The following is a 15,908-nucleotide window of genomic DNA, read 5'->3' on the forward strand; positions in this document are numbered from 1 at the left end:
AAGGGCAAAGAATGTCTGCAGACACAAGAGTCTGGAACAAAGTAATGCCTTTTAGATTTTCAAAGTTTTGGTTTAAAAAAATGTACTTCACTCTCTTTTAACTTTTGATTTTGGTCTGCATCAAGTGGAAACCTTCAAGGCTGAAAAATGATGCGAAAATGAAAGTGCTACAAATTGCACTTCCTCTTATGGCCACTTGAGGGTGGCTCCAAAAGACAATCCATCCTCATAGACTCTGTGCAGCCTGCTACAAAAAAACGCTTTTGGTCTGTAGGGATAGTTTCCACTTTATAAGAACTGTACAATGGCTGAATATTTGATGGTGTGCAGACACGGGGATCTGGAGCTTATTTCGACCTTTCTATCATGGTTGAAGCTTTTCTACCCAAGTTTCTTACTGGGCACTAGTTAGCAGATATTTGTATCTTTGTATCTCCTGTACAGTTTATGAATGGAGCTTGCTAGCATTAGGTGATGACTCAGCACTCAATCCTCTCCTCCAAATAGGAATCCAAAAAACTCACATGGCGTCAAGCAAACGGCTGCAAAATGTGGTGTCCAAAACCAGTGGGTGGCTACATCGATCTTTTATATACAGGTATAAGTTGGGGTAAAATATAGTGACTATGAAGCGAAACAGTCATTTAGTTAAAGCCTACCAGTGTTTTGAAGGTTAGCTGGAAGTGAGCTCTCCCTTCAGTGTTTGTTTATATTTACTGCACATTTTATGTCGTGTCTATAAGTTTCCCTCTGGTATAGTGGCATATTTTCTTTTTCAAACCCATCTTTTTGGGATGACTCGGACGTCTAGGCAGCATATGTGGTGCTAATACAGCAATAGTCTCCATTGCTTTCAGTACACCTGGCGCCTCCTCAAGAGCCTCTTCAAAAGCAACTCTGATACCTCTGCATCCTCTCGGTCTCTGTTTGTATCTCTGCAGTATAAATTGTATGATGTAGCTGTGGACTCTGGGAATGGTAAAGGAGATTGTGTGTGTGTGTGTGTGATAGATGAGGTATAGCGACTGTGTGTGTTCTATCCTCTTCGGTCTTTTAGTTTTATGCTTACTTTGTCTCAGCCATGCTCTCCTTCAGGCTTCTTCATTACCACCAATAAGAACTCCATTTCCCCCGGGCTCCGCCAATCATAGCACTCATATCCCCTCTAGGCCCGGCCAATCAGCTCCAATGTTCCTGCGGCCCGATGTCATGAATGGCTAATGTCGCCCAGCAGTGGGCATGAATGTAAATGAGACCACATTGGGGTGTTTTGAAATCGGAGAAGATTCCTCTCATAAACAAGAAAACGATTCTGCTGGTACCATAACTTTCCAGCACACTAATGTGAAAGTAAGATGGAAAAAGATAAGGTGTCATTTGATACTGCAGATATCCAGCCAAGTTAAGAGCAATGTCTAAATGTCAGCCCCACACCTGAGGAGCAAATAGACTGAAGGATGGATCTCGGTACAGTAGCAGGGATCCACTAATGCAGGTAGAAAAGGTGATAAATTGCTGCTTTTCTGGAATTACCTAATGTATATTAACAAGAGGAAATAGTGACTGGGTATCATGATATGTGCAAAATACATACACTGAATAACAGTGCTATTTTTCAGCTCTTTTACAGCTGACTTGATAAACAGTTCTGGGAATCTGAGATTCTTCTATTCCTGGAGAAAGGTGCAGCATATTTGAAAAGGTTTCCATCCAAACTGGGGTCTGACTCAGAGATCCAACATCTGTAAAATATTACAAGAGCTCAGCCAATGTTGGTTTGGATTTCTGCACATTTATACGGGACTTAAAGGTGGATAACTTCATCTAAAATGAGTTATTTTTACATTCTCTGGAAATTCCTGGCATTTTCAGTGATATTCCATCAACACAACCCATCAGGATCAGTTGAACCTCTTAGCTTATGAAAACAGTTATATAATTCTTCTGGAGAGAGTTTGATCATTTTCAGACAGTGAAGCCGATTTTTGACCTTGTCAAAATGTCTATGGTTTATTGCCCCAAGCAATCATTGTACTTACTTTACAGTCTTTAGCTCCAAGCTAGCTAGCGATGACTTCATGGACTGTTTCTCTGTGGGTTTTTCTCAACCTGTAGCTAAACTTAACACTTGTTTCTTATCTTCACCTTAGCTCCCGGGCAAGTCAGATTCATTAGGCCAAGCAGCAGATTTAAACATTTTCAGCTTGGCAGCCCTCTCAATTATACCAGCTTGGTTTGTGGGCAGTCAGGGCAACTCTAGAACTGGCTTGTCTGAACATAACTTAAGACTTGGGATGTCTCCAAAATAATGCAGAACCCTGTAATATACACAGATGGTATAGTTTAAAAGCAACCCTGTGATGAAGATAAAATTCTTTAACAATTTCTGAACTAAAGTTTTTAAGGAGCCACAAAACACATTTAAGCCTAATAAAGAAGGTGGCGCAACCGGCAATAAGCTATTTATGATTTTTTGGTGACTTTGACAATTTAATTTCTAAATTCTTGTGGATGATTTGTAAAAAAATAAATAATAAAATAAATAAAAATGGGACAATTAAGTGTCCTAACTCATAAACGGTCTTTCAGGAAGTTATTACATACCTAAGCACGACTGGTCTTTTACTGAAAATAACTCGAGTCATCTAGGATTCTTGTCAAAGCCACAGAGCGCCACCAGAGACAGGAAAAAGGGGCCATGTTTTGGCTCATCAGCCACAGGTTTGCAGCCCTTTTTCTTCACTTTTATTTTAGCAGTGCTGGTGGCTTGGGTGCTTCAGATTATTTTGCCAGATTTACAAAAAAATGAGCCTTCTTTCAGCTGCTTTGTCATCTTGCACTGAGTACAATTAGCTCTGCTTAAATTGCCTTTACACTGTTTAATAGAACTTTTGCAGCATTGCAACATTTCAGAGAAAAACCTAAAACAAAACCTAAGACTGGACGATCGGGTGTCTCTCCAAGAATGTTATACAATGTTCTTGGATCACAAACTTAATGGAAACCAGACTGTCACATATTAAATGTTTTTTGAGGTGAAATGTTAGCCAGGCACAAACCACATGTGGACAGACAGGCAGGTTAAAGTACAAACACTCAGTGAGAAAGACAAACTGACAGACAGAGCCATAGATGGCGTTTCAGACCAGGTTAATCCCTCGGGATCTCGTGTGTCAGAACACCGGTTTTGTTTGAACTTGTTCCCGCGGGTAAAGATGTAAAGACAGAGAGCGGGAGAGCGAAACAATGTGAATTATAAAGAGCAGCTAGAAAGAGAAAAGCTTAGAGAGGTTAGACAGAAGGAGAAAATCAGTCAGGCTTTATTCCCCTGGCTGGAGCTTCGGCAGACATTCCTGGATTTAGTTTCACTCCAAACTTTTTAGCAGAGGGGTCAGTGCTCAAGACTTTTACAAAGTATGCACCCAGGATTTTAATGAGTCACATACTGCTGTTCACTTGCCTATTAGTGTGTATGTGTGTGTCCTGGTCTTCGATTTTTATCACTGCATTTGCATTTAATCCCATTGTTGGTAATTCCAGTTTTCACTCTAATGCAGTGCTGGTACTACAACGGAGGCAGTTGTAATACTAAATTTAAGCAGACCTTTTACTGAATACATTAATTCCTGAATTCTGTTAACCCAGATATGTCAAACCTATAATCTGACTCCCAACAGATGGATACAGGCGTGCCACAGATGGAAATAAATGAGTGGAGGAACGTGAGGAGGGCTGATGCTTTTGCACAGGTATAAAACAATCAGCCAGTTAGCATCCTTCTCACAAGGGCTGCATCTAACAATGGTTTTCATCCTCAATTAACTGGGTGATTATTTTCTCAGTTAATCATTGTCTATAACACATTAAAAGAATGGCTTTAAATGCTTGAAGTTACCGAGACCCAAGGTGCTGTGTTCAGGTTCTTTTACAGTGGTGATTAGACAGAAGGGGGAAGTTGGTGAAACCAGATTTGATATGAAAAATTACTGCTGGGGTCAGTATTACTTATCTAAACAATGGACCTAATCACTGTATGTCCCCTGATTGTGATTAGCCCACACAAGTTTATTGCCAAATGTGTAATTTTAGTGTCTTTTAGCTCATTTTGCAGTTTCTTTGCCTGCAACCTAAATGTGTCATCGCTCTAATCAGGATCATTTTTGGCTACCATGTGCATACAGTGGAATATTTGGCATCTAAAGAGCCAGATATTTTCCTCAGCAGTTGGTCAAGACCAAAAATTGAGTTTTAAGACGGCCCATGTTGTAATATTTGTCTTTTTTAGCATGTCTGTTGCCTTGGAGACCAGGTTCACTGGATGTCATATGCAGAAACATTTAAAGTAATAAGCTGAATGTCAAAGACAACAAAGATGATCACAGAGTCCAAAATTCAGTGTATTCAGGGCAGATATGATGACTTCTTCATGGTATACTGGATGAAACTGTCAGCCACATGAGAGTAATCTGACTATTATCATTCCCAGGTATTGCTGTTTATTCAGTGAAGTACACACGTGATGTGTCAAACGCCACGTCTCGCTCCTATTTTATCTCCTATGTGTTTAAATATGATGTAAACCCATTTGTGTCATATTTAAACTCACTGGGTTCTTTTAAGCTCAATTTTTCAATGTTAAAAATTCATAACCTTAAACAAATAAGTCATTAGTTCCTAAAGATGACTAACCACAGACACAGGTTTATGTATATAAAATACAACTGAATTTAATTGAATGAGTGCGTTGAGCTGTGTTGGGCAAAATGTGGCCTGAGGCCTTGAACCCATCCGCCTCTGTCCGTCCCACAGGGCCAGGAATGAGATAAAGTCGAGTCTGTCAGGGGTGCGTTTCATCTGTGACACATGCTGTGCATGATATCAGATAATTTGCAACATGTAAGCTGATTTATATGATGCCATTGAGTTATTTCTTCAGGTAATATTTTCACTGTGAGTTAAGTGAGTTGTCTGTTTCCGCACTCTAAGCCCTCTTTGTCTCAAATCTCCTGTGGTCACTAGGTACAGAGATACTTCCTCACCCTCAGACTGGTTGGCGAGTGGTTGCTGGCTGTCGCTGAGTGAAATCAGTTTTAACAAGGGTGCGACCCCATTAACCTCCTTCTTGCCAATTGCTGTGGCTGCTAGCAGACTGCTGTGGTCACTCATAGTTTGTATGAACGTCGCCGAATGGTAGCAAAAGTAAAAACTGCTCATTTGCCTACCAGCTTTTGTCTCGTTTACACAATTTTTACTGAATCATTCAGTAGGAATGAGGAAGCAGTGAGCATCCTTTTCAGTTTTCAGCTTTGTCAGTTCCCTCCGTTCAACAGTAACCATGCTTTAAAACATCTTTAAAAATAAGCTGTCAACGCTGATCTTTATGAATATGTGTTTTTATTGTGGTCCGCTTTAAATGCAAAGAGAAGCTTTTCACCCAAGACAACTACACATCTAAAAGTCAAGCTGGTTCTCACAAGAACAAGAGCAGACGCACAGAAACACACACACCCAGTTTATTCCTGAGCTGACACCAGTCAGGGTTAAAGAACCAGAGCAGGAGGATGAAAGAGAGGAAATACTGCAGAGAGAAAAGAAAGGGGCAAGATGGCTGGCAGAGCACAGAGTCAGCTCCTGAGTGCAGCCAGAGATGATTTTTTTTTTCTCCTTTGATGTGGCGGATGCACACATCCATAACAGGCCTTCTGAGCGAGAGGAGAAGGTGAATATACCTGTCGTCTTTATCCCTTCTTACAGAGCTGGGCACCTTGGAGATGTGAAATTTAATGAGAGAGGCGGCCACATGACAGCGACACAGAGGCAGCGTTAACGTGGGAGCAAAAGGTGGTAAAAACACAGAGGAGTAGGTGTTGACCCGCACCCTCATTTGGCAGTTTAACCACATTCGCTAACAAGCACATTTTAAAGGCTCAAAGCAGAAGTAGGAGGGATAAGAAGCTTGTTTATAGTTCACTGTAGAATTTAACCTTTTGACTATTGTAGAGCTGAAAGTGCTGCATAATAATCAGCCCTTAAGTTTGCATCTCTTTAAATGTGTGAAAACTGAGAATAATGATGTCCAGCCAAATTAAATCTGCCAGTCAGGCGGCAGTGCAATCTTTTCATTTTAACAAACAACCTTTATAAAGCTCAACCAAACTTTGGGCTTCTTTTTCTGAGCCTTTTTTCTTCTACTCCTTATGTTTGTTTTGGTAAAAGAACAACGGGAGACTTCATGCATCCAGGGTACAGGACTCTGGTTTTGAATACTTCCATGTGCCTGTTTTCTTACATTTCCCTGACTTTGGCCAATGACAGGTATTTTCAGTATCAGTTATTTGATTATTAAGAGGCAGTAAATTACTAAGGTTACTGTGCGTATTCAGAATCTGCATAGACGATAGCGACTTGTCTGCAGACGCTTGCCAACTTCTTACTGTGGGTTAGCTCTGGTTGATTACCAGGACTGTGAAAAGCCCGGATGCAAAAGGAAACGGGAGGACCTTCCGACTACTATGGCTACTATAGTTACTATATGTCATTTTAACGTTTAATGGCCCTTAGTGGCCATCTGAAGAAGTGCATGTGGTCTGAGGGTGTCAACATCTTGTGGTGGAGGAACTTGCGTTACCCTGGAAACACAGAAAAACTGAGTATTTTAAGCCAAATCTTTACTTTTCTTAACACTATCCCTTTATTTTTAGCACCTGAACCAGAGCAAGTGAGAGTAAATGCCTGTGCCACCCTCGCCTCCCTCTCCAAACCCAGATATGATGATTTAGTTTGAGGACTTGTTGAAATATTCACATTTTCCAAAAAACAGGGTTTCAAACCTTTGGTAAGCACTGTTCTTGAGTAGCTCTGTGTGTGTGTGTGTGTGTGTGTGTGTGTGTGTGTGTGTGTGTGTGTGTGTGTGTGTGTGTGTGTGTGTGTGTGTGTGTGTGTGTGTGTGTGTGTGTGTGTGTGTTCCCAGCATTTTCTCCTCTCTAGCACTTCTCTAAACTCTGCACTGCAGCCATTAGACTACCTGACTCTTGATATCTGAGGACGGGTAATTTGGGAGAGCAGGTGGGTAGCGAGATAAGTCTTTTCACGCTAATAAATCCCTTTGCAGTGAACCGACCTGAAGTGAATTCAATTAGCAGGGAGCAGAAACACAGGGGATGCACCAGTCAATTGAACACCAATCAGAACTATCTGATTCCTGCTGTAAAAGCAGCAGTTGGCCAGTAAAATACCAGATAATGAAAGCAAAAAATAAATAACCATGATGCGACAATAAGCGTTTTGATTTATGTGAGCGGGGAGGCAGAGACGAGGCCTCGTTAATTAGAAAGATTTTCGTGAGGTGCCCGCTAACATTCAGAAGGAAGAAAGTGATGAAAATGATTTCAGCTGATGTGAAGCAGTTGTGGAGAACCTGAAGTTGCACCTCTGGACATCTGCACAGGGTTAGAGCAGAAAGACATTACAGTGAGTGTGGTGTTGCTGAAAACTAGAGCCTTGTTTTACAGCCACAGGCCACAGCTATAATTAAACACACCCATCTAGACTAATGGAAGGAGAATCTCAGTGTGTCAGACAACTAATTGCTACACTCAGTCTCTCTTTCTCACACACACACACACACACACACACTTCTTTTGTCTTTGCTAATCTAATCTGGCTCAGCAACTCTCACTTTGAGTTCGTTACCTCCACCATCTCCTCCTCCTCCTCCCCCAGCTCCCCCACCCCTCTCCTCTTCCTCCAGTAAAGGATGTTCTGGGTTTAATGAGAAGCTCCTCATTATTTCTTTGCGTCTCTCTTTGCTCTCAGCGTTCATTCTTTTCTCCTTGAGTTTGTGCTGCTGTTGGTGCTGCTCTGCAATGTCAGAGTGCCGTTAAAGACTCTGCTTTGTTTAGAGGACAAGCACTATTCCCAGTGTTTCCACGGTTTCAAGTTCACTGGGTTCGTTGTCAGCAATGTTTGTTGGAGAAAGACAGTTGAACAGGGCTTTTATGAAGCGGTCTTAAATAATATTTAATATAAATGGTAAATGGCCTGTATTTATATAGCGCTTTACTAGTCCCTAAGGACCCCAAAGCACTTTACACATCCAGTCATCCACCCATTCACACACTGGTGATGGCAAGCTACATTGTAGCCACAGCCACCCTGGGGCGCACTGACAGAGGCGAGGCTGCTGGACACTGGCGCCACCGGGCCCTCTGACCACCACCAGTAGGCAACGGGTGAAGTGTCTTGCCCAAGGACACAACGACCGAGACTGTCCAAGCCAGGGCTCGAACCAGCAACCTTCCGATTACAAGGCAAACTCCCAACTCTTGAGCCACGATATCACAATAATGAAAAATCTTGATATATTTTCGTTCAGATAAACATCCATGTCCAAAGATATTCCATAAATAAATGGAAAATTGCCAATTCACTGGTTATCAGTCGGCTGACTATCGGCTCAATTCAGTTCCAGTCCTAACACTGAGGTCAAGGTCCTGTGTTTGAATCCATCGGCCATGTAGAGCCTGCATGTTTCCCCCACCCCTGTGCACGCATGAGCTCCCTGGGCACCGCGACCATCACCACAGTCCAAAGACATGCACGCTAGTTTAAGCCGTGATTATAACTTGGCTCTCCATGTAAAAACATGGAACTATAATGAAAAATCAGTGTGCAGGTAAAATCTGGGTTAAAAAAAAAAGCTGCTTTTGCCTGGTGTAAATATTGCATGCAATTGATAATAATGGAGATGGAGAAGCAGCAGTCAGGAGGAGTGATGGAGTGAGTGGGGGGCAGTGCTAATTGCCCTATTCAGGAGTCTGACGGCTTGTGGGTAGAAGCTATTTGTGAGGGTTTTTTGTGCTTGATTTCAGACTTGTGTAGTGCTTACCTGAGGGCAGAAGTGTGAAAAGGTTTCTCTTTGTTTGCTGCCAGGCTGTCTTGTTATCACTCATCAGTCCTTCCAGGCATTTCATTGTGTCCTCCACACATTTTCGAGTGTTTTTTGGATTTTACCATTTGCCTGCTTCTTGCCTTCACCTTTCTGTGTTTGACCCCAGCATTGATTAAAGATTTTATTTTGGACTTTTAACCCTGCCTCTTTGTCCAGCGCTTTTGGCTTACCTGTGACATTTTAGTGAGAGCGTTAAAAGCCAGGTCAAAAGAATCATCTATGAGGTGTTTGTTGATCAGAGTGTTGTGATTTAAGTATAAAAATATATAAATTGTTGTTGGACCCTTTAAAACTTGGCTGCCAATATTTCCTTTATGAATTTAAGCTAAAAAAAATCAGGAAAAATGACCATTTGAAATAAATGTTTTGTCTCCTGTTTTTGTCCCAGACACGATGGAGCGGTGGTGGGGGTGGTGTTTTGCCCTAGTCTTCGTGGCAGCTCTTTGCTACAGGCCCTCCCACGGTGAGAACGCAGTGTTCTCATCCGAAACTTTGATAAACAACGTGGTGGCTGATCCCCACACGGGCCGTCTGTACGTCGGCGCCGTTAACGCAATATACCAGCTGAACTCTGACCTTAACCTCGAGTTCCAAGCCAAAACGGGCCCGAAGAAGGACAACCGGCAGTGCACGCCGCCTGTCAACGACGCCTGCGAGGAGGCCGTGGAAACCAACAACCACAACAAGCTGCTGCTGGTGCACGGGACCAAAGACGTGCTGGTGGTGTGCGGCAGCCTCTTCAGAGGCATCTGCTCGCTGCGCAACCTGAGCAAGGTGGACCACCAGCTGTACTTCAGCGACAACAAAGGGGAGAAGTCATACGTGGCGAGCGCCGAGGAGGGCGTCTCTGTGGTGGGAGTGATGTCGTATTTCACAGAGGAGAAAGACAACTTGACAGTGTTTCTGGTGAGGACGGAAAAACACACATTCGCGCACACAAATGGAAAGTTCAAATTATTTCCTGCAGTAAATAAAAAATAATAATTCAGATGATCTTCACCATCTGTGATACTGTGTGAGCAAACACAATAAAACTGCAATTTGTAGAGAAATTAAATTGGCAGCCATATGGGAAATGAGCTCTCTTGTCAGTTATCTTTAAGTGTTTTTCGTTTTATTTATACAGCGTCGGAGAATTGGCCTTTAAAAGATGGTTTATGATGTTATGTCTTCCACTGAGTTTTCCCCTCTATTCCAAACATGCATATAGACGCTTTTAATGGTTCTTCTAATCAAATCAAATATATTTTTCCCCTCTCGATGGCTCTGTTTGCTGGAGTGAGAGGAGAATGGGTTGTATTTCTCAGCAGAAGGATGCACTTTAAATGCATTTAGCAATATATTTTCATCCTATAAAGATGAATGTGTGGTTGATGTGCACATCCAGTGGACACAAACAAAGAAGTGCATTCAAATACTCTCCACTTGATGAATATAGGTCTGGTATTCACTTTCTTTGGCTTCTTGTTGCTCCATCCTCCTCACGAGCCAGCTGCTTGATCCATTGTTAAGGTAAATCTACTGTTAAGTGCGGGTTCTCAGAGTCACAAAGAGCAAACTGTAAGTAAAAATGCAAATAAATCAACCGCTTAATGTTTCCTGCGCCTTTTATTTCCTTCACTGCATGAATTTATGGGCCATGTCACACCAGCATGAAGATGGTTAAAGCGAGGAGCCACGCCGATGCCTTTCTTTGATTTATGAATGTAGCATTTTTTTGTGGAATGTGAAGAAAATACATGTTTTTTGAAACTGGGCTTATTTTTCTTAAGATATTTCAGGCTCTTCACCATCTGTTCTGTAAATGGATGGTTCATTATATGTTCCAGGCATAAATCTGGATACATTAAGAAAAACTAATTTTAAAAATGAGTGGTGGGGGCTGCCATGTTGGAATTTCTTAAATTCAGCAAAGTAGTGAAGTGAGATGTTTTCATACTGGCCTAGAGACCGGTTGACAACCTCCAGCTGCTAGGGAAAAATGTGTTTTCCAAAGGTTGCTGCCTGCCACTGGGTAAAATTGGTCATAAAGAGTTATACTTAGGATTGCTTTGGTGGTTAGCAGATTGCTGTGGTTGCGTGTGATTTGCATGGAAGATGCCACCATGTATGCAAACACTCGCCATTTACTCTCTGAGCTGTAGTGAAGCTTAAAATGCAAACCAGAAAGGGACAGCGTGTCAAGGTAAAAGTTGTCTTACAGCAACACTAACACAGTTCATAACGGTTAACTTTTACTTCACAGGGGATTCTGGTGTGCATTGAATGTTTCACTGTTTTACTACTGCTTGGCGAGTAGCTGGTGAGGTTTGCAGTCCAGTCTTCCATGCCAACTTCCAGGTGTTTGGAACCAAAGTAATAACAACAGTTTTCGAACAGGACCCTGTTTATGACCAATTTTCTTGCTAGCAACCTTCAGCAACCTCTCGACTGAAAGGTCAAGACTGTTGGTTTTTGGTGGAGACTGGTCTCTAAGCCTGCATGAATGGGGCTTTAGATACTGTATCAGTGTCACCTCAAGCAACTGGTTGGGATAACTCATTTTTACTTAGCTACCAGTGGTTGCCAGGCAGTTGCCAACTGGTCTCAAGACCTATGCAACAAAACCCTAAATGAATCTGTCACCTCTTTTATCTCAGGTTGCCAAAGGGTACGGCAGCCACGACAGCACCAAGCTGATCTCCACGCGAATCCTCCAGGACCATCGCGATTGGGTGGTTTTTGACAGCATCATTGAGGCCTCTGCGGTCCAGGCGAATCCCTTCGTCCTGTTGTACCTGCACGACTTCCGCTTTGCCTTCAAAGACCGCGGCTTTGTGTACTTCCTGTTCTCCCGTACGCTCGGGGTGCAGGACACCAAGAACTTCACCTTCATCTCCAGGATGTGCGAGAACGATCACTTTTATTACTCCTACACTGAGCTACAGCTGAACTGTAGCGCTACCAACAAGTACAACAAAGTTCAGGTAATGATTGTGCACTTTGCAGACACAGAAATAAGCTGCCAGCAATTCAGTATAACTCTCAGCAGTGACTCAGAAAAACGCATTTTATGTTTGGATGAGTTTGCTTTGAATTGAATCCTTCTCAGGAGTGTCTCGGTCCTGACCTCTAAAAAAAAAAAAAAAAACATTTAACATGCACTGGAAGTAGATTCCATTTATGCAGCGTTCACTTTCTCTGTATCGCAGATAAACACATATTTTTAGACAAAGCACCAAACATTCAGCATTTTTATCTTTTCCTCTTCTTCCAGGCTGCTTATGTAGCAACTCCGGGGAAAGCTTTGGCTCAGAGTATGACCAGCTCTAGCCAGTACGGAACAGTTTCAGCCTCTGACAAGGTGCTCTTTGTCACCTTTACTTCTGATGAAGACCCGTCCACTTCAGCCATGTGTGAGTGTCAGCTTGGAACTAAACTTTATAAAGATTCTTTCCAGCAGATCTTTGCAAAGTGAGACAGCACCTGAACAATACAAGCATAGCTCTGGATTTTTATTTACTATATCAGATGATCTTTATCAGCTAAAATGTTTAAAGATCAAACTACATTCTTGGCATGAAACCTCAACTGTAAGCTTTTAAAGTACTCTGACAATAACAGCTGGGCAAATTTGATTCTGGAATATAACCGATGGCTTTTACTCGATTGAACCAGAGGAATGTTTCGTGTTTAAGCCACTAAACGCCGACCTATGAGTCATTCATGCATAAAAGAGATACCAAATTCAAAGGATAAACTAGTGTTGTGTCTACGCACAACAGACAACTCTGCAAAGAAAAGGTTTTAAGTTGGAAAAAATCCTAAAGATGTAACAGTTTGACAGACATAAAGTAGTAGTTTCCCACCAACAAGCTGGTTCACATGGAGACAAAGAGGCCCTGGTATGGATTGGAGCTGCATGTCTTCCATCTTGAAGGCATCTCACTGGCATGAGCTTCATTTTTAAATTTCAAGAAAGTTTTCCTAAAAGTTCAGGCTGTGCTGATGAATAAATATATAAAAATTAAACAAACAGTGACTTTCAACTCCTTAGTATTGTATAAATGTTTTGCCATATATGCTTTACTTGTAGGTTTGCATGTTTCAATAAATCACTGCACCTGTTTCCATTTTTTTTATTTTAGAAAGAAATGGGGGTGGCTCAGGACTTTTGGACAGTAATGTAGGACAGCAAAGGACAAATGTGTTACCACTAAAACAACCTATACTATGCAAGTATAGTTTAACAAACTCCTGTGTTAAAAACAGGAAGTTTTGTACAGCTACATACTGTTTTTGGTTAAACACTGTAAAAAATCGATGCCTGTTTAAGGGAAAAACCAGCAAATGCTATTGTTATTGTGAATTTCTTTTCTTTGTCAAGCATGAAAACTGTGGGTTTTCTTTGACATCACAGACGTGTGATGTGGTTTCCAGTATTTGTGCAGCCAACAGGTTAAGATTAAAGTTTAGCTAGCAAAAGAATTCCATGACCAAGACTTGTGTAGCCATTAATCACATCTGATATTAATCTTCCGGTGTGCGTAAAAATGTTAAATACAGCAGCATTTTGCCAAAGTGTATTTAATGACTGTTAAAGCAGCAGTTCAGATAGATGGAAGAATCTCCTTTGCTAGCATTAGCCTATCCCAGAATCCAGTTTGATACTGGGCACTGGGATAAATGACTGCTTTTTGAAGTGGGATTAAAAATCAATTATTTTGGTCTGAGAAAAGAAACCGTAAGTGTCCTCGTCTATCACAACTTGTGAATATTAATAATGAGGTTATTGTCGACATGATGTGTTTGCTCCTGTTTGTAGGCATGTACCCTCTGAAGGCAATTAATGATAAGCTGGTACAGATAATAGGAGCCTGTTACAGCAACAGCGGCATCATTGACCATAAACCTGCTGTTTATTCACCTTATTCCTCCAAATCTGACGAGCTGTGCCTCAGCAACAATCAGGTGAGAACATCGGTCTGTGTCAAAAATAAAGCATGGCTACAGCAGTAGATGAAAGGTTATAAAGTAATATATTTCCACTCCATTAGAATGACATGGCTCACAGGTACAAGTGTGGAGCAGAGTTCCTGCCCTCCCCACTGGCTAGTAAGGCTGAGTTCGCCCTAACAGCCGAGCCCTCGTTGACCCATAAGGCTCACTTGACCGCCGTCGCTGTGGCAGAGGAAATGGGACACGCTGTGGCGTTTGTGGGCACCGCCACTGGAGAGGTAACAAATGTTTTTCACTATCCTGTCACTTCTAGATTATTCGTTCCCTCCTCGCCTTTATTTATTCTTTTTTAGGTTGTCTTTTCTTTCTTTGGTTCAGGTACATAAAACCAGTGAGTGCTATATTTTCAGTGAGGTTTTTAAAGACAGGAACGCCATTTTCTGTTTTTATTCCCTGAATGCTGGAAAATTATGTCTGACTGTAACTCTGACATTATTATGTTAAAGTTGCCATCAACTCATCCATTTTTGCCACTTTTCTGGGTTATTAGGAAAACAGTCCTAGCAGCGATGCCCAGAACTTTTGCACAGTTAAGAGACTGCTTCTCCCCAGAATGCCCTTGGTCCTCCCCAGGCTCTCAGTTAGACGTGCACAAAGCACCCCACCCTTAAGGCATTCTCATCTGGCACCTTACAGTGTTGGGGAGCAGCAGATGTACTTTCTGTGCTTTGAGTCTCATACCAAATCCCAAGAGTGCTTCCCCCTGCCTCTAAGACTTAGGCCAGACACCATTTGGGCTAAGCTCATTTTGACTGCTTGGTTACGCTTTTGATCACCACCCATAGCTCATGGCAATAGGTAAGGGTAGGAATATAGGTAGGCCATTAAATCAACAGTTTTACCTTCATGCTGGTGGATAGCTGGATAGAGAGTAGCAAGTTAAATGGATCCAACATCTTTTTCTCTGCTGCTTATCCTGATCCGGGTCAGGGGGCAGCGGTCTAAGCAGAGAGGCCAGTTCTTCAGGGATGACACAGAGGTGTTCCCAAGCTGGCCGAGAGATCTAATTTCTCTGGAGGGTCCTGGATCTGCCCCAAGGTTTCCTCCCAATTGGATATTCCTGAAACACTTCATCTGGAAGGGATGAAGGAGGCATCCTTATCAGATGCCAGAACCATCTTAACTGACTCCTTTCAATGCAGAGGTTGAGCAGCTCTGCTCTAAACACCACCTGAACCTCTCACAGACATAATGAGTCCCTCATTATATCTGTAAGGGTGAGCCCAGATGCCCTCCAGAGGAAGCTGCTTCGACTGCTTGTATCCTCGATCCTGTTCATCCAGTCACAGCCCAGAGTTGTGGCAGCCATAGCTCGACCTTTCAGTCAACAGTTTTACCTTCATGCTCAGGTCCCTCTTCATCACTGTAGACTCACAGGGCAATCCATCTTCCCTCGCTTGAGGCTTGAGACGACACTCTGTGATATTATTTTGAAAAAGTGGATTGGGTGTGGGTTTTGGATGTGTTAATGCACTTTCTGTGTTTCTGCAGGTGCTGAAGGTGCATTTGTCAGCCCATCCTGAGGTGTACGGGCGAGCTGCTGGCAAAGTCTCTGGAGACAAGGTCAACAAGAACCTGCTGTTCGATTCGAGCCTCGAACACCTGTACATCACCACCGAGAAAAAGGTCAGACTCGCTCACTCCGACGTGGGGCTGATTGATTATTCATTTTTACTAAATCCATTTCTCTCTCCTTCCATTCATCCAACGCCTCTGTGTCACCTCAAACCGAAGGTCAGGGACTCTGTCGTGTGCTTACTCCTGCTTTTTTCCATTTCATCCATCAGGCCGGAGACTTAATGAGTCTTTCATTTATTCTGTCTGTCTCATTTGATCATTTATTCATCCGTTCGAATAACACCAATACATCCGTCTACATTACCACACAGAAGTCAGCCATTGATTTATTCACTCATCCCCTTTCTCCACGGCTCCCTTTGTTTTCCACTCGGCTTTTTCT

The 15,908-nt window shown here is 42.4% G+C and overlaps 1 protein-coding gene across 2 annotated transcripts in view; it reads left to right on the plus strand.

Annotated features, from left to right (window-relative positions):
- The window catches only part of plxnb2a.1 (plexin b2a, tandem duplicate 1), a 230,550-nt gene that overhangs the window by 154,039 nt on the left and 60,603 nt on the right, over positions 1 to 15,908 (plus strand). For both annotated transcript variants that reach the window (XM_026148328.2, XM_080291728.1), the window contains 6 exons: positions 9,339 to 9,856; positions 11,590 to 11,916; positions 12,207 to 12,345; positions 13,755 to 13,900; positions 13,987 to 14,166; positions 15,440 to 15,574. In XM_026148328.2, coding sequence (XP_026004113.2) covers positions 9,344 to 9,856; positions 11,590 to 11,916; positions 12,207 to 12,345; positions 13,755 to 13,900; positions 13,987 to 14,166; positions 15,440 to 15,574 — 1,440 coding nt within the window. In that variant the 5' untranslated portion in view covers positions 9,339 to 9,343. The remainder of the gene's footprint in view (positions 1 to 9,338; positions 9,857 to 11,589; positions 11,917 to 12,206; positions 12,346 to 13,754; positions 13,901 to 13,986; positions 14,167 to 15,439; positions 15,575 to 15,908) is intronic.

This window comes from Astatotilapia calliptera, chromosome 17 (assembly GCF_964374335.1).
Source record: "Astatotilapia calliptera chromosome 17, fAstCal68.1, whole genome shotgun sequence".
Classification (NCBI taxonomy): Eukaryota; Metazoa; Chordata; class Actinopteri; order Cichliformes; family Cichlidae; genus Astatotilapia; species Astatotilapia calliptera.